We start from the raw sequence: 18,512 nt of genomic DNA, 5'->3' as shown, positions 1-18,512 counted from the left end.
GGACTGCAAGAAGATCCAACCTCTCCATTCTGAAGGAAATCAGCCCTGAGTGCTCACTGGAAGGACAGATCCTGAAGCTGAGACTCCAATACTTTGGCCACCTCATGAGAAGAGAAGACTCCCTGGAAAAGACCCTGATGTTGGGAAAGATGGAGGGTACAAGGAGAAGGGGACGACAGAGGACGAGATGGTTGGATAGTGTTCTCGAAGCTACCAGCATGAGTTTGACTAAACTGCGGGAGGCAGTGGAAGACAGAAGTGCCTGGCGTGCTCTGGTCCATGGGGTCACGAAGAGTCCGACACGACTAAACAACAACAACAACAATAATGATCTGCACACCTCCAAACACCCCAGTTGCTGGGTGGATGAATGAGATTAAAGACTGCAAAACATTTGTTATGATAGGAAGAGGATTATTTTTTTGTAAGTCCCTTGTTCAGGGAACAAACTGAATTCAGTTGCATTTCCTTGAAGGGTTTTGCTGGTGTTCTGGAAAGTGTTGGAAAATATTTACAAAGTCCTATTACGGTGCTTGGCTTTAGATAAAAATGCAGTGGCTGCTAATGCTGCTAATTGTGAACAATAGCCTCCCTTTTCTGAATTACCCTGCAATAGATTACTTGGAACGTAAGAAAATCACCCTTATTATTAATTGGTCTGCTTGTGAGTACTTACTTGCACCAAGGCTCTCTTGATGACTCTGCCAATATCCTCTCTCCATTCAGGTATGTCCGGATTGTGATAATCCAAATTGGGAGAGAATGATAATAACTGAGACTGGAAATATTCTGCAGAGAGAGAATCACAGTCAAACTCCATTGTAATCCTGCCAGCCAGCCAGCTGTTTAAGCTGAGATGGTTAAGGTGCATCAGTTTCTATGTTAGACAAGAAAGATCTATTTTACAGCTTAAGGCTGGTAGAGCAGAAACACATGTTCTCAGAAATGCAAAATCCACCAGACATTCAGAATACCAACTACCGTATTTTTCGCTCTATAAGACGCACCAGACCATAAGACACACCTAGTTTTTGGAGGAGGAAAACAAGAAAAAAAATATTCTGAATCTCAGAAGCCAGAATAGCAAGAGGGATCGCTGCACAGTGAAAGCAGAAATCCCTCTTGCTCTTCTGGCTTCTGTGATAGCTGCACAGCCTGCATTCGCTCCATAAGACGCACACACATTTCCCCTTACTTTTTAGGAGGGAAAAAGTGAGTCTTATAGAGCAAAAAATACGGTAAGTTTTCTGCTCCTTAAATCTATAGGAAGAATCCTTATTCTTGGTCCTGCTCCCAAACTAATTTTTAAAAATTACTTTTCAGATGCTGAAAATATTCATTTTCTGGGCCTCAGACTCACTGTGTCAAACAGCAGCTCTAAAATGTGAAGTTTCATACACCTACCTACCTAACAAAAATGTATGTCTGGAAGTAAAGTTAAAGCTCACCTTTGACTTTCCCATATGATTGAATACTTAAGTATAGCTGAGCAGAGCAGAAAGGTTTCCTCTAGGATAAGAATGGCTTAAATTTGAACCCATAACTTTTAGGAACATAAGAAAAATCTAAACACTTGGTTATACTACTGTGGTGGTGACAAATATTATACATAAGCTTGGTCCCAAACCCAGGGGAACAATACTTAAACAATAACTTCCCATTTAAAAGTTGAAACAATACTATAAAAAATGTTCCTTTTGCACTGAAATATCCAAAGAGAAGAGTGAGATGAAAAAGATTGGGGGAAGGGGAGAATAGTGCAGTACCATATAAATTATATATACTAAAATAATAGTAAGAGAGTAAAACAGAGGAAAGGAGACAAAATAGATTGTTTTTTTAATCAACCACTTTTTATCCTATCCTAGGGCACTTTGTATGAGAAATGGGCTTGTTCTTGTATTATACTTGGCATGCATTGTGCTCCACTGAACAAATCCTTACTGCAAATCTTCTGTTTTCCAAAAGCAGGAATTATCTGTTTGTTAGCCCCATGTGCAGCCATGAGTAGTTATGCATAACAAATCAGATACCAATTGAGCTAATGACAGGCGGATCAGGATACTGCAATTCAGGAGGCACTAGGAAATTACTTCCTAATTAACTGACTGCAGGAGAGCAAGGGAAATTTCAATGGCAGCCAAGTTTATAGATTCACAGAGCTGGACCTCTTCTCTGAACCATCACAGAATGCCTTCTTGGCATTAGTAGAGTCAGTAAGGAGTCTGAGAGCCTTGCCATCCATATTTCCCAGTGGTCCTGCTCTGTCTCCTCAGCCTCTGTCCCCATCACTCTTTCATTCTCCTACTTGAATTATATGTTCCTTGCCTGCCTCAACTATCTTAATGTAGTTGACCTGATCTACTGTCACAATGGAGCTTTAGAAGCAAGGTCTTGATGCCATTAGCTTAGATGTCGTAAGAGAGCCTGGGTAATTGAAACCAGGGATGATGAATGCTTGTGGAGGGGGCAGGGGAGGTAATAGGAGGCCTCAGAATTTTTATGTCAAAGTCCTCAAGCAGTAGATGGACAGAATACACTTGTCAATTGTGTATGTAGTAAAAGGAAGTCCCCACCCTGCACTCAGCTCTCACCTGTGGCTCCTAGAAGCTGTTAGCATGGGACAGTGGCCACACCCTGGGAAATGGCTACGAATGGCCAACTAAACAATGTGAGGGTAGCTGATGGGTCTCAAACTCTTGGTGAGTTGGGGACAGGCTCTGATGGATTGAGCGGATGAGACCAATAGTTGGTCCAACAGTCAAGAAGGTGGTTACTGCATGTGCTGTAGAGGGGAATGAGGAGCAAATGGGGCTTGTCAACCTGGGAAGGTCGCCCATCTAGGAGAAGGAAGACCTCCACTACCTTGTGGATATACGTACCCATTCATGGGAAATGCTGAGAAAAAAATCATACCTGCTGCCTTTCAGGACATGTTCAGGAGAAGAAAAGGATAAGGAGTAAGCCCTACACAAATTGAGAGTGGAGTCCCTAAGATGGTTGGATGGCATCTTGCACACCTCCTTCTGGCAACTCCTGCAGCCAAGCTGGTGCCAAATGTATTGTGAGGCTGAGAGTGGGGTCTTGTTGTCAGGGTAGTCCAGGACCTCCATACACACTGCCCAGGCTTGTGTCCTGGATAGGTCATTTCAGTGCTGCTATTGCAGCAAAAACAATGTGGGAGGCGGCAGTTAGGAGTTAGTCTCTGCAGCCACAGTAGATGCCGTGATGCCACAGCAGGTGCTGTGATTCTCCATTGGTTTGGCTTCACCCCCAGAGGTGCACTCCATTATCTCTCAAGAAAGACAGGTGCCAACAACAAAAGGCAGTAACTCCTGCAAGTTTTTAGGCATTGTGTTTATCCTTCATTCTAGGCTCCTTTAAGACCTAAGTATCAAAGGATGTAAGGATGATTTTTATGTCTTAAAGGAACCTAGAACGAAGCCTGCAGCAGTTACCTTTGACTGCATGCACAATCCCAAGTGTTTTCTGTCCACTGTTAAACTCTGTGGTGGGTTTGGTGAAGTGGGGGACAGAATTGGAAGAGGAAGCAGAAACAGTTGTTGGGGAGGTGTATCTCTTGAATTAGTCTGTGTCTGCTTACCATGTACAGCAATGTTCTTGGTGTCCTGGATGAGGACACTGCCAGCTGAGACCTGCACTGTGACGGTATTCCTTCCTTCCGTAGTAAAAGTGTAAGAGATGCTGCTGTCCAAGGTGATGAATGGCTGTAAAAGTCATATGTATTCATAGTTAATATATTATTCTATTCCATGAATTTCAGGGGTCACACACACAAAAATACGGATTTGAACGCATCAGTTTAGCTTGTATATAAGAGTGGGAAGAGTCACCAACTAGCTCCTAGGAATGTGTGGCTCCTCTAAAGTGGGGCAAATCTGTAACATTCCTGAGAAGAATCCTCCAGTGGCTTTTCCCAGGGAATGACTTCTTGTAGGCTTAGCCCAATCAAGAAGGGGCAGGGGCTAGACTTATTAAGCTTTCTTTCTTTCTTTCTTTCTTTCTTTCTTTCTTTCTTTCTTTCCCAGTGTTTTACCTCCCTTTACATGCACACCTTGGTGAATGCTAGACAGTGAGGCCATAGTGTGCATGTCAGGTTCACATGCCCAAGGCTGATGTAGCCAAGAGGGAGAATTTCATTTGGGTCCTTTGCTCCAATTACCATGGGTTGTGGCTGTAAACATGCCCAGGAGATGGGAGTGTGGAGATCCAGTCCCTCCTAATACCATACATTTTGCATATTGAGTCCTCTTTATGGGTGTGATGGCACGAGTCAGTCATTCAACAAAACAAATCTAGCTTGGGTGCTGACTTTTAGCAGGAATCAAGTACCCCAGTAAATTATTATTCCCTCTCTTCTGCATCTCAAATAAAGCCCTAGCCATGGTTAAAGGAAACCTATCAATAATACAGCTGTTGTTAACCTGCATACAGTCGTATGTTGATGGTCCTTCTATGTCTCCTTGGAGCATGCTATTGGACTGGTAGCTACCTATGCCAGGGGAGAAATTTAGGGTGTCTGTGATGAAAAGAGGTGAACAGATGCCATTGCTTCCTGCAAGAATGAGATTTCCAAATACGTATTTGGAAGAGTGAGACTGCTGCTCATTGCCACCTACTCTCATTTTCCCACTCCAATCTGATGTTCCTGTTCTCTACGTGTATGACTGCTGTTAGCAACAGGGTACAGAACCAGGGCCAGGGTACAGGCCTGGAGTATTGCCATGGTGTCTCATCTACAAGGCCTGGTCCTGTTTTGGAATAAAATAGTTTGCCATTATCTGTTTACCATCTGAACTTTGATTGTGTTTAAAGCCATGCACCTTTTTAGCCTGTGATTATTTGGAGGTTATTGTGCCCCTCCCAAGTTTCTCTCACTCTCTTATCCCTGCAAGTCTTGGCATAATTTTTTTGAGATGAGGTCATTCTTTTATGCTCAAATTCTACATAAATTCTACATAAACCCTTTGCAGGGTTACAACCCACTCTGGGGACTTCAGCAGTGCTTTCCAAGTCAAGAAATATATAAGAAGCCAGTTTTGTTTTAAAAATTGCCTCCCTTTTATGGTGTATGTCCTATTAGATCATGGCTGATTTCACCCCCATCACAGAGTTTTAACATTCAGGTAGCTCCTTAGATTTAATTCATGCACTGAGGTCTGGGAACTAACTCTAAATTAAATCAAGGAGTTTAAGGTTCATTTGCTCAAAACCTATTAGACAGCCAGACACATTTATTAAACTGGACCTGTGTTAATCCAAGCAAATTGGCCTTTAGGTATATTGCTAAAGCAGTGGACCAGCAATTCACTACAATAGCTCTATCTAGAAAAAGAAATTAAAGCTCGTCTAGGGGGGTACCTTTCCCTTTTTAGGATGTGTATAAAATGGAGCTGTATATTGCAGTGGTACCTTTAAAGCAGGAGGCTACAGTGAAGCGATGAGGCTACAAATAGCCTAAATTGCCATCTCTGTCTGCATCACTCCTCCCATGGGTTAAAGGCATCAGAATCTGGCTATTCTACAAAAATCAAAGTCAGTTTATACTGCACAGTGTCTTCGGTTAACGTCCTAACTGGCAGTGCAATGAAGTATTTGCCTGATTCTTGCCATCACACTGCCAATTTGCTGTTTTAATGTGATAAATCTGTTCAGGAAAAATTACTTCTCATGCAGTGAAAAATCAATCTGGCTGTGCCACATGGCAAGTTGTAATGCAAAATCAAGAATGCTGTTTGGCCACAACTGGTTTTCAGACATGTGGAGTGGCTATCGTATTTACAGCAGAACTTGAATAGAATCAATTTTATCCCAAGCTTGAGTCTGAGATCCCCCCAACCAAGCTCTCACCTATCTGTGGTACCAATCTCATTCTATCACTGTACTCAGCAATATGGCGGTTCCACTGTGGAATGCCAGGTTGGTTCATAATAAAATCATGCTGATCCATCATGCTGACTGTCAATGAGCAGGCTGACCTGGTATGTACTACCAAGACCTGGGTAGGGGAAATGGGTGGGTCAGTTCTGACTGAACTCTGCCCACCAGGGTACACGGTGCAATATTAGCCCAGACTGGAGGGGCAGGAAGGAGGTGCTGCTGTAGTCTATAGGAATTTTACTTCCTACCACTGGAAAATCCCTCTGTCTTGGAGAGGGAATGGAGGGTCTGCATCTGGTGTTGGGCCAGAGGTGCAGCCTAGGGATGCTAGCGGCGCACTGCCCACCCTGCCGCTCATCATAAGTGCTTTTTTCCAGCACCAACAGCAACATCAACCACCCCAACAGATTAATGCCTACTATAAAAGCAGCAGCAGTACCCACCAACCATTTTCTGTGATTTACAGGTCATGCTTTTGTTTGGATCAGTCTGAATATTAAAACTGCAAAAGACTCGCCTGGTGACTTAAATAATAGGATTATTATGGGGCTACATCAGCAAAGTCCTGCAATCAAGCTCTCCAAAGAGCAATGCTGGGGAACTGGGAAACGTTGCACAACATGATGAGAAAGTATTTTGCTTTTGTTTAAACAAGAACATTGCAGAATGTGTGGCATGCTGTTGTTTTGAACCCATCAAATTTGAAAAGCTTTAGTGTAGATTTTTAGACTTTGTGGCTACAGATCAGTACTCCTGTGAAGAGTTCTAGGATTGCTCCCAAGCCTCGTGGGCTTGTGGTGCTCAAGGAAACAGTCCCTAGAGTTCTTTGCTCCCGCAGAGTGCATCAATAGAGGTCAGAGAGTAATAACAACTCAGAACAGTGGAACCCCCCAGAGAGAATAAAGGCAGAAGGGCCCTGGGAGAACAGCAGTTTTGTAGCTGTTTTTAGCTCCCTTCCTTTTGAATCAGTGGAAAATATCAGTAAATCCTCAGACTATCAGAATGGCAGCTTAGCATTGCTTAGTATTCTATTCCGGCCTTCCCATGATTATTGCCATTTTGCAAAGCCAAATACTATTACCAGCTTTAAGCTGCCCCTTATTTTGGTGCCATTTTGCATCTGCAGCTTAAAGAGCTTTAAGTTTGTGAGTGCACCCAGGAATCAGAGGCATAAGCATAGATAAGATTTAAATTGCAGGTACAAAAATGCAACTACAATTACTCTCATTTGCAAATTCCAAGTGTAGATATCTCAGTATGTGAGAGAAACTACAATGTTTTGTTCTTTAAAAAGGGGGGGGGGACCACCACTATTTTAGGTTCCAAATAGTTTCCAACCTAGCAAGTCAAGGTCAAATAGATGTCTTCTCTGACTAAATGCCTGCTAATGGCACTATGTGATTATGGTTCCTGGGGAGGTATGTGCCAAGCACACTCACAACTAAAATGACTGGGGACCTTTCCTATGTCCCACTCTTGCCCTAGGGTACAACATGATCTGATTCTGGCAAGTGGGGTTTAGATCCCCTAGGTGCATACTAGGGCACAAACAAGTTTCACACTGGACAATGGGTTAAGTTTGCAGGGCTCCGTTCCTGCCCCACATGAATTCAGAATACATCCTATATTGCAGTGAAATGAGAAGTAGCAAATAAGCTCTATTTAGGGAAAGCTCATTCACCAATACTGATCTTCTCATTTAGGAACTGCTGATACATTTGTGAGGAGCTGCTGAATATAGTTTGAAACCCACAGTCTTTCAAGTAAGACATGAAATCCCAGTTTGTGGCTAAGCAATTGCACCAAGAAAATATTTTATCTTCCAGGTAAACATCTAAATTAAGCAATCACTAGAACATTCCCCCCACAAATATTTATAGAGAGTGCTTAGTATCAGAATAATTTTTATCGGTGTGGCTCTATGGAATAGGTGACTGATTGCGACTGAGCATTCAACAGCACTTTCGCTGTTCAGTTTCTCTGAAATGTCCCCAAAGGCACAAACAGCATGGACAGCCTAAGAGAGTGCTGCTTACGATCTTAGCTTGAATTCACAGATGCCAAAAGTTATTCAGTCCCCATTGGATTTAAAACACTGTGTGAGATTCTAAAATTACAAGTGTGTTCTGACATTCATATTGGAAATGATGCTTATTTGATCACCAGTGGTTTTTAAATGCTGAGCAGAAAGCCCACCATTATCCAGTAGATATAGTGGTGTATAATTTTGAATTCTAGTAACAACAATAGCTTCTAAACACAATGTTCCAATAATAACCAACTGCACATTGTCAGAACTCATGCAAACAACAAGGGGTGGTACAAAAACAGAGAGAAAGAGAGAGATCGAGAGAAGGGCAGTGGCAAAGTTTAGAAAACAAAGAAGCTTTTTTTCAACAGCAAGGAAAAATTACTTTGCTTTTACCACGGCTTCAAATAAGGTGGAGCATCAAAACATCACACGATTCAAATATGAATCCTTTCAAAGAAAATAAACAAGGTTTTATTTTTATTGTTTCATTTTTAAAAAGGCTCAAACCTTTGTGTTGTTGCCGAACCACCAGAAGTATGTGAGGGTACCCGACTGATTGGGCCAAACCACAGCTGTGATATTTACTTCCTTATTCCTGATAGCCACAAAGGGGACCCTCAAATCGACACGCTCTACTGGACCTGTGGAAAGGAAACACAGTGATATGTATTAGAAATTCCTTCTGTACAATTCTAATTTGTGCAAAGTGTACAAATTTTAAAGCGGCTAAATGCAAAAATGCCTTTTAAAAAAACTTAATACACTTGTAGCAACCAAAGGTTGGTGTATAACAGTATATACAATTCCACCTGTTGTACTGACAAAGAAATGTGCAATGACTCCAATTCTTTTCTTCTTTTTAAAATTGAACTTGTCTCTGGCTTTGCTAGCCAGTCATAATAGGGTTAAAGCTCACCATAATATCCGAGTCAGCTATGGAAACTACTTAACCTTGCCTTCACTGGTAGCAGTGATGTTCTACAAGTATGATCTGTGATGGCAATTTCACATGTCCATTCTGGGCAGAGTGATAATTGCAGGCCGCAAACATGGGGTAATTATTCAGAGTAGATCCACTGGGAGAAATTCAATGCTGCACTCGTCTCATTGTCACTTCAGTGCAAGCGTCTCTGTTTGCAGATGAAACAATCTCCCTCTCCTCCCCTTACTTGCTGTTTTGGGGTTTCTCCTGACTTTCCAGAGCAGGTCTGGGGGAGGCATGGAGGGCATGAGAGGAGAAAGGGCATGAGAAAGCTCCACTGCGCTAGCAGGAGCCCTTGTGATGGCTTCCACTAGCGTTTTGCATTAGTTGAATCCCACCCACTGAAATGAATGAACATTAGGTCCATTAATTCCAACAGGTCTACTGGGAGTACAACTTAGTTGAATACCGCCCATAGTCACCTGTGCATAAGCCTTCAGTCTGTTGTGCTGTATTTCCTTACATTTTAAAACCGTATGCCATCTTTCTAAGTTATTGTACTAAAGCTAGTTTACAAACTACAGCACTGTCAAAATACACAACATAAACCACACGGTCATCTTAAATAAATCCAAATATAGCTAAAACTTAATTAGCAAAATTCAAGAATCCAGTGTGCAATGTATCCTCTAGCAACTATCCATTAGTAGTCTAGTTCCAGGATCCTTATGGTTCATTTAACTTACTTGTCAAAAGGTAAAATCTATGGGCAGAACCTGTTTCTATATTCTACTTAGGCACAGAAATAAAAGTTTAAATATATGCAGATGCCCTATCAACTGTGAAGGATACATGCATGTAAGATTCAGGGATGTTTCTTTGAAATCCTTGGAATTAGGGTCCCATTCCATTTCCCAGTTACTGCATCTGAGACATATTTGAAAGGGATACACACTGAATATTGTACATGATTACTTTTCAGACTAGGCATGGAGCATAAGAATTTGTGCTCATATCTTCCTTCTTACAAAGTACCTGAAATATTCTGGGAAGCTACCTATAGAAAAGAGTGCTTTTTCATACAAGACCAAGCCCAAGCACATATGAAGTTGCAGGTGTTGTGAAAACAGAAACTAGACTGGCAGGTGAAGTGGTTTGACTTAAAGTTAACCAAGTTACTGCAATGCCCTCAGAGCAAAACAGCAGACTGATAGTTAAGCTTTCATTTCAAGAAATTAGGCATTTAGGTTGTCACCAAGAGTGGACAAAAAAAAAGTTACAAACAGATGGGAAAATCTGAAGTTTCAAACTGAAACTTTAGTTTCTCTCTCCATCTGGTTTCCCCCCATTGTTTTCATTAGCAAGCGTGTATGGAACTGAATGATAATTTGTCATTGTTCTGCAGTGGGCATGCTCAAAATAACTGATCATTTCTTGAGCCTGCTCAGATATTACAGTCAGGTAAACTGCTCTAATTACAAGCAGGTGGGAGATCTCACCGTTAATCAACTTATTCTCTAGGCCAGTTCTAATATATTGTTTTGCATCCATAAGATGACTTTCTGAAAGATTCTTCAGTGCATACACATTAAAACCCATACATCACAATGCAGACACCAATCTGAAAAAACATTTATCTACACATGCACGCATGGACACAATAAGAGCCTGAATGAACCAGTGGAAATGCATATGCAGGGGATGTTTCCAAGTCTTTAAAAAGTTTGTGCACAGGCCCATTACACAGATTTGCATAAAATTTGCATCTGCTCATTTATAAGTTAGCAGATTTAGGCCAATTTTCATAGGGAAAGCTGTCCTGTAAGCAAATATAGCATTTTTAAAGTGATTTTTTTAAAAAACAGGGGAAAGAAAGATTTGGAATCGATTGCAAAAGATCTAGGACTCAGGCCCACTAAGCCACCCCCTTAACACTTCTGCTGGTATGAAAGCTCAAGGTCCAATATGTTCTGTCAGTATGAGTTTAAGAGAGTTTGCATAAAATATTTTTCTTCCATGGATATTTAACACTAGAGAGGCTTAATTATGCATATCTGACACTGTAATCATGAACCTTATTCTTTGCACAGGCTCCGTGGGATCTCATAATAATTAGTCCTGGCTGGGAAAGGTAACCATGAAACATAATAAGATACTTCTATATACAGTCCTAGTGGAAAGGGCTTGATCTTTTGCACACATTCCACGTGAGTGCATGCAAAATGTTTGTGCAATGCAAAGCACCCACTAGCATAACCAAGGCTTGAAGGGCACAAAACCTGATATGAATGGCATCATTTCTCTACCAGGGATGCTGGGACTTTAAATAATACCTTCATTCCAGCAGGGAAATCAAACTTGTAAATACCTATCCCACTTCATCACTACCCCAGTAAGTATAGTAGTAGTAGTTATTTATTAAATTTCTAGACCACGTGTCATTTGAAGACCAGAGAGTGGTTGACAATATAGAAACACCAAAATATAATAGGAAACAAAAACAATACCCTTTAACCCCACCTCCACCCCCGTTTGAAAGGCCATGGATTGTTTAGATAGCCAAAGGCCTGGGAGAAGAGGAATATTTTTGCCTGCCTAAAGATATGTAATGAAGGCACCAGGTGAGCTTCCCTGGGGAGCATTTCACATGCAGGGAGCCACCACAGAAAAGGCCCATTCTCATGTTGCCACCCTCCAGACCTCATGAGGAGGTGACACATGAAGAAGAGCCTCACTCTTGAGCATCAATTTCTCCATGCAACCTAATTCAATCATCTTTAGCAGGAATATTAGATTTGTGCAGTTGAAGCACAGCTCAGTCTTATGATTCTCAGTTGGTTAAGATGAATAGGCAGAGGTGGAAGAAATCCTACATTTCTTGCTGGCAGTATTGAAGAAGGAACCATAAAGACTATAAGGTACTTTAAGACATGCAGATGAAGGGTGATGTTTGAGCAATTCATTAATGCATTTGGTTTCCATAATCTTTACAGCAGCATTCTGCTATTTGACTACAACCCACATATTTCCCAACCATTGGTCATGCTGACTGGAGGCGATGTGAACAGAGATCCGTTTAACCCAGGGCAGCCAATGTAATGGCTTCCAGAAGTTGTTGGATTACAGCTTCCATCATACTTGACAAATGGCCACGAGTCCAACAAGATATGGACTTTAGATGTTCAGTGCAAATGAAGCCTGTCTCTCTAAAACTAATTGGAGAATTCTGTATAAGAAGAGCAAAAAAACTCAGTTTCACAATCTTTCTTTGTGACATTATCACCAAAAAAAAAAAACATTCTCAGGACTTGATCCCAACTGTTTCTTGTAAAAGGCTGACATCATTGTTCCCTGTAACTTTTTGCCTGCCAACCTTCAGTGCAGGGAATCTGCCAGACTTCTTTTTAATGTCCTACTCCTCTGATCCTTCCTTCTACCCTCAATCAGTAGAAAATAATACTAGCATCTTTCGTTGCTGGCATGCTTCAGGTGAAGTGCAAATGAACAGCTGAAACAATCATATTTCAAATACATGGTTTGCACTCTGAAACGTCAAACTCTGAAATGTGAGTTGCCTATGGTTACTACACATGATACTTGCACCCAAAAAGCAGGGTTTCCCAATCTTTTAGGGCCCAGGAACACATTTAGAAATATAAGCAACTACTGTGGGTGTCACAAAATATTCATTTCACAAAAGAAACACTGGTGATGCCCAGAATCCTCCCACCAAAACTCCTAGAGACCACTAAATATTAAAACACAGACCAAAAAGCAGACAACCTCTACCCCTCACAAACAACCAAAACAAATTCCAATAGAAAATTGGGAGGAGTGCGGTTCCTAGTAGATGCCAAGGGAACCTTCTGAGGGTGCCACACTAAGAACCTTAGCAAAAAAAGAACCAGGAATGCAAAAAAAGTAAGAAGAAAATATTTTAGGAAACACCTTTTCATAAAATCAGTGGCAATTCAAATTTATCAAGGAAAAGAAATGCAGATGGGCAATATCCAACACCACACAACTAGATTTCCCCTTACACCTTCTTCCACCTGCAACACCCCGCCCCCCATTCCACTCCAGAGAGGCACATGTGTGTTCTGCCACTGCTGACTGTTCTATTGGTGGAAAGACACTGCTGGATTTCACTCTATGTTTTCAAACCTATGTAAGAATATTATATAAGTTCATGCAATTGTTTTATTTACAGCTCAATTTATGGCTGTTGTTTTATACCATACATTTATAATTTGTATATTTGTTTTTAGTGTATTTGAACAAAGCTGTATAAATTCTCACCAGTTTTAGCCACTCCAAAAAACTCTAAAGTTTAATTAGTTGCAAGTTCAGAGCAATGTGCTCTGTTAAATACAATTTATAATAGGTTTTTTTACAAAAGAGGCAAGGTTTTTTTTTACAAAAGAGGCAAGGATGGAATTGAGCATGGGGTCAAGCTGATAGGACTCCTTAGGTGAGCATTGGTGAATCATTGCCTTGTGCCCAGAAATCAGTGTGAGAAGTTAGTCCTGATCAAGTGAAGTCCCAGTGATTTCAGTGGGGATAAGTTCAACTCTAACTGGATCCACCCTGTTGGTCCTTGTTCGCCATATGTAAAATAAGAACATTCAGGCTGAAATCCTATGCTCATTTACCTCCCTATGGGACTTACTAGTGTACAGGATTGTGCTTCAAGAAGATATATTACAAGGTTGTCGTACAAATGAATGAGATAAGAATGGTAAAGCATGTCAAACAGTAAAAAAAAACCAAGTACTGTAACTGTAATATGGAAAACAGGAATTAAGGATGGAGTCTTCCAAAACAATGAACTATGCATGCAATCTATGGAGGGGCTTTTTCAAAGCTCACTAGAGGTCACTACTTACAGATCACATGCAGGAAGAGTGCTGCCAGATCAGAACCCAGGTTGTTTTCTGCATAGGCTGTCACTTGGAAGATCCCAGTGCTCTTATAAATGTGTCGGATACCATCCTCTATAGGGCTGAAATTAGCATAGGACACAGCAGTACCATCTCCAAAATCTAGTTGGATATTTGTCCTCTGGAGATCACCCTGCAGAAGGAAACACAGTGGTTTAGCAATGTGGCTGATAAGGGTGATTTATGTTATACACTGCACTGCCACTAAGGAGAACCTTATTAGCATAAACATGGCCCAAAAGCTTTGAACTTTTCCTGCAATGCAATAAGTGACCACCTGATATTTGCTGCAGGATATATTCGGTAATAAAAAATGAGAAAAGAAAAGAAAGGCAGGGAAGATTTTCTAAATGTTAAAGTTTGCACCATATAGTTTAGGGTTGGTTGATTTATATTTTCCCTGAAAGGAAGTTGGTGGGCCAGCGACTAATGTCTAGGTGTAGTATAGGAGATCTAGCATAGATTGTTACAGGTGAGCGATGACATTCAAGCATAACCTGTTGTATTAATTTTCTACTTCAGGGGATCATAACCCACTCCTGCAGTCTGAAAGAATTCTGTTCTGTTTGTTGAGGAACAGAATCTAAGCAAAACAACACACCTCAGAAAGAAACAAAGAACCACTTGGATATGCTCAAGGAAGTTTCAGAGAGTAGAATGAAATTATTTTGCATCTCTAAACATCAGGAGTCGTTTCAAGATCTTTAGCCTGAAAAGGGGTTTAGCCCACACGACACTCACATTTTACTAAATAGGAATGTAAATAAAAGCAATTCTGCTACCTGGTCTACTCCAGAAACACAGTGAAGCTGGTTTTTGAGAGTTGAGAATAAAAATCGGATCTCGCAGCAACCACTTGGGTCCCCTTTAAAAGCCTTAACTGACTCTTTGAATACAGTGGATTTAAGGATTTCTGGCACTGTAGCACCAGCCATAGTTCAGTGACAGAGCATCTGCCTTGCAGGCAAAATAATCCCCATCATCTTCAAGTATGATTGGGAGAGAACTCCTGACTGAAACCCAAAAGAGCTACTGCCAGTCAACACAGACAGTTTTGAACTGGGTGGACAGTGGTCTGATAAAGGCAGCTTCTGAACATTTTATAAACAATAGTTAGCCTCAAAATTGTGTAGCACAGAAAGACTATTGGTTTAGTTGTTAAAGGACCAGGATCTCTGGGTTTAGTAGCTAACAATCTCTTTTTTAAAAAAGTTAACTGCTCTTTTAGAACTGCGTTTGCAAGTCTTGAAAAGAGATAGCTGCTTCGGGACAGCTTGTTCCTCACCACGAATTGCCAAAGAAGGAAAGTGATCTGTTGGCAGACTGTTATATATTGCAAAACAAGAGGCCTTGACTGTGGTTCAGAAAATGTGTGCACGCTATAACCATAAGCTATTAGAGTTATCTGTTGGATGAAGAGATTCCTGGCAGAGCCAATGCAAGAACTTCCTTCTTTTGCCTGAGAGATTTTTGGCACTGAGAAAGTATAGCTCTAAGTTGCGTTAATCAGTGCTGCCATAGCTTAAAGACTGATAATTGCGCATCTCCTTATAATCATATCTGGCCTTGATTAACCAGTTTTCTTCCAGAGGTCAATCTATTTCTTTCAGCATACCACATAGCATGAGACAAGGAGAGGATATTTCATTACTACTGTCCTTTATTTTATATAAAAAAATACAGTTAAGATAGGATTTTTAAGCAAACGAAACAAAAATGATATGAAATTATATGCACCTCTTGGTTCATGAGAGGTGCATATAATTTCATATCATTTTTCTTATCGAACCATTTCAGCTTGCTAATGTTGCAGCCACAATTCCCAACCCATGCCCTCATTGTGTATTTGTAGTTTTCAAGAGAAAAGGAACAGTGCTCTCGTATCTAAAGAGAAGCAGATCCCTTTTCCCTCTTACTAGCCTGCTCCGCATTGCAGCGATCCGCTAATCCCATTCCTTTCAACTATGTTTCCTGTATATAAAATTGTGAAAGGTGTATCAACCGCCACACATGCAATGTCAGCTTTCCCTTAGTTTATGAATATAAATTAAGGTGGAAATGAAGTGGAGGCATTTCAAATGGATAACAATCACTGCTCGCTGGATATATTTGAGAGGCACTTTTTATAGCGCTAGTCCTGTAAAATGATCAAATGGAAATGTGATAATGGTGCGTCTTAAAGCTCACAAGTCTGCAAATTGGGTGTGCTTGACAACTGATGAATGGTGGTGAGAAAGTAAGTTACTTATAAGGAATCTCAGAAATCCAGGTGGATGCCATCCTGAGGTGATGGGGTCAGCACAGTAAGAGCTTGTTAGAATATTTGACCAACTGGTTGCATAGCTTCGCCCATTCCCACCCTGATATCCAGTCTTTACCCTCCCTGCAAAAAGCAAAAACCCTGACTACATCTTCTGGATGTGGGATAACTTTGTTATTTCAGCATTCTCACTTGAATTACCAACAACAAGATGCCTTTCTCTGGATAATTTGAGGATATGTCTATGTAAGTGATATTTTCAAAGATCCAACGTGGGGGGGGGTCCAATTTCATTTGGATTTTAATGAGAAACTGCCTAATTCACAGCTACATGAACTGAAACACAGCTGTTTTTCTAAATTTGCACTTTGCTGAATTTTAGGATGCAGTTCTTCAACTAACGTGGAGAAAAATGCATTATGGTAGGGAACATTGTTTGCAATAGTGTGTATATTATTTAAAACTGCATATAAAATATGTATAGTACTAGGGAAAATTGGACTAAACTGCTGACAAATTTTCATGACGATTGCTGTGAAAATATGGAGAAATGAATTTACGTCCGGAAAAATGAGAAACAGAGAGAGCTGAAATTGGCAGATTTGTTCATCCCTATTTGGGGATATAAATGATTATTCCTAAATAAACATTGCTGAATACAGACTTCTTAGTCTATTAGTATATGTGATTATGCACCTGGTATTGCTAGCATAAGGATTCACATCTGCTGCTGTTATTGTTAGCTGCATCTGCTATCACTGGCATTGTCAATGGCACCTGTCATTAAGGTGATATGAGATGAATTCATGAAAACGTCAAAATGTGCACTTAGGCAGGGTTGGAAGAGTACTGTGGCCACAAACAGCAGCTTTATTCCTGGGGCAAATAGCAGCTTTGGAGATGGACAGCAATGTTCTCTGGGTCCGTAACATGGAAGGATATGTGACTTCCTGCTTGCACATTCCCAGTCCTGATTCTTTCCCTACCCAACAGGATGCTATAAAACAGATAAGCAAGTGAAAGCAACACATTGAACATAATGTGCAGATAACCTGTAAAGTTGAAACTGCTAGTAGATAAAGCCAGTTGGACAGGCTCAAAATCAATATAAAATCACTATGTTCAGAAGAGTTTTGTTGCATGCCAACCTCTAATAATCAATTGTGTTTGCTCTTATAAAACACTTTAAAAAGCCTATTCCAAAACAGCAGCAAACAGACAAACCAAAAAACAAGACACTACAATATGCTCAAAATGCTTTGTGTGTACTGTTCTTTATGTGCTCAGGCTCTCTAATGAGCTTGGTACAACAAGAAAGGGAAGAATCATGATCTCCAAGCTGAAAGGCACTTAGGGATGCTGTTAAAATTCCCATCATCCCTGACCACTGGTTCTGGTGTTACTCTATCTCAGAAATATCAGCTTAGAAATACACTCAGTCACAGAGCAATTCCCTGACATTGGCAGGTCTCAATGTAATAGAAAAACACCATGTGGGGTATGCAGATACTCTTCCCCTGAGAAATTTCACTAGGAGTATCAGAACTCTTTTTTTTCCTCCCCTTCAAATTCTTCATATGTTTTACCCAAGCATGAACCTCTAAAATCACATTGAAATATTGCTTTAGGCAAAAATTAGTGACAACAGTTGAGTCTGTTTTATCAGCCTTGTCCACCGCCTGAACAGCTTCTTCACCAGCCCCAGTCAAAAAGGACACTGGGTGCTGGTGAAATACAGATAATACCCAAAGCACACCTTGTGTTAACAACCTGCTTCCATGTTTTCTATGAATCCTGGGTAGGCATCACACAACGATCTTTCACCGCCTTTGGCATCCATTGGAGTTTTGCCTCTGTACTGTGTCCAAGCAAAATCCTCTAAATTCATACTGAAATTTCACTTTAGGGAAAAGTGGCTACTCTTAATTCTATGTATGCTGCATTTGAAAGAAGGCCAGGCTACAAATGGGCTGAACATATTTAGTAAGGCAAGCAATAATAATAATAATAAACCATTAGGGTTAGGGTGAATTTCAAATAAAAGGAAGCTAAACGTGTAGTTGGGTTGAATATTGCTAGGTGACTTCAGAGAAACAGTCTGCAATCCTAGGATCCTAAAGTTTCAGATCTCCTATTTACCTGGAAGTAAGCTATATAGATCTCAATCAGACTTACTTCTAAGTAGACCTGTACAGGATTGCAGTTAAGCTGCTGTTAAAAGGCAGAACTAGAATCTTCAAGACACACAGAACTCCGGAACAACATCAATGATCTTAAAAATAAATAAAACATAGCAATTTGATAGGCTTAAATCAGTGGTTTCAAAGCTCTGAAGTGAGGCTCCCAGTATAAGCCAAGACAGAGGCCAATAGAGTCCTAACCCCCTCGCTATTAGCTCTCATTCTGATGTCTGACTGGTCCAGAAAGAAGAGGGCACTTGCCCTTTTTCAACCAGAA

The 18,512-nt window shown here is 40.7% G+C and overlaps 1 protein-coding gene across 1 annotated transcript in view; it reads right to left on the bottom strand.

The window, feature by feature from the left end:
• SORCS3 (sortilin related VPS10 domain containing receptor 3) overlaps positions 1 to 18,512 on the bottom strand; it is a 415,208-nt gene that overhangs the window by 27,143 nt on the left and 369,553 nt on the right. Inside the window, exons 19-22 of the mRNA XM_083616529.1 lie at positions 13,742 to 13,928; positions 8,441 to 8,574; positions 3,605 to 3,728; positions 677 to 789 (exon numbers count right to left, since the gene is read on the bottom strand). Coding sequence (XP_083472655.1) covers positions 677 to 789; positions 3,605 to 3,728; positions 8,441 to 8,574; positions 13,742 to 13,928 — 558 coding nt within the window. The remainder of the gene's footprint in view (positions 1 to 676; positions 790 to 3,604; positions 3,729 to 8,440; positions 8,575 to 13,741; positions 13,929 to 18,512) is intronic.

Source organism: Podarcis filfolensis (assembly GCF_964270895.1).
Source record: "Podarcis filfolensis genome assembly, chromosome: 5".
In the NCBI taxonomy this organism is placed as follows: Eukaryota; Metazoa; Chordata; class Lepidosauria; order Squamata; family Lacertidae; genus Podarcis; species Podarcis filfolensis.
Note: the sequence above shows the minus strand (reverse complement) of the source record. Positions and strands in the feature narration are given on the sequence as shown.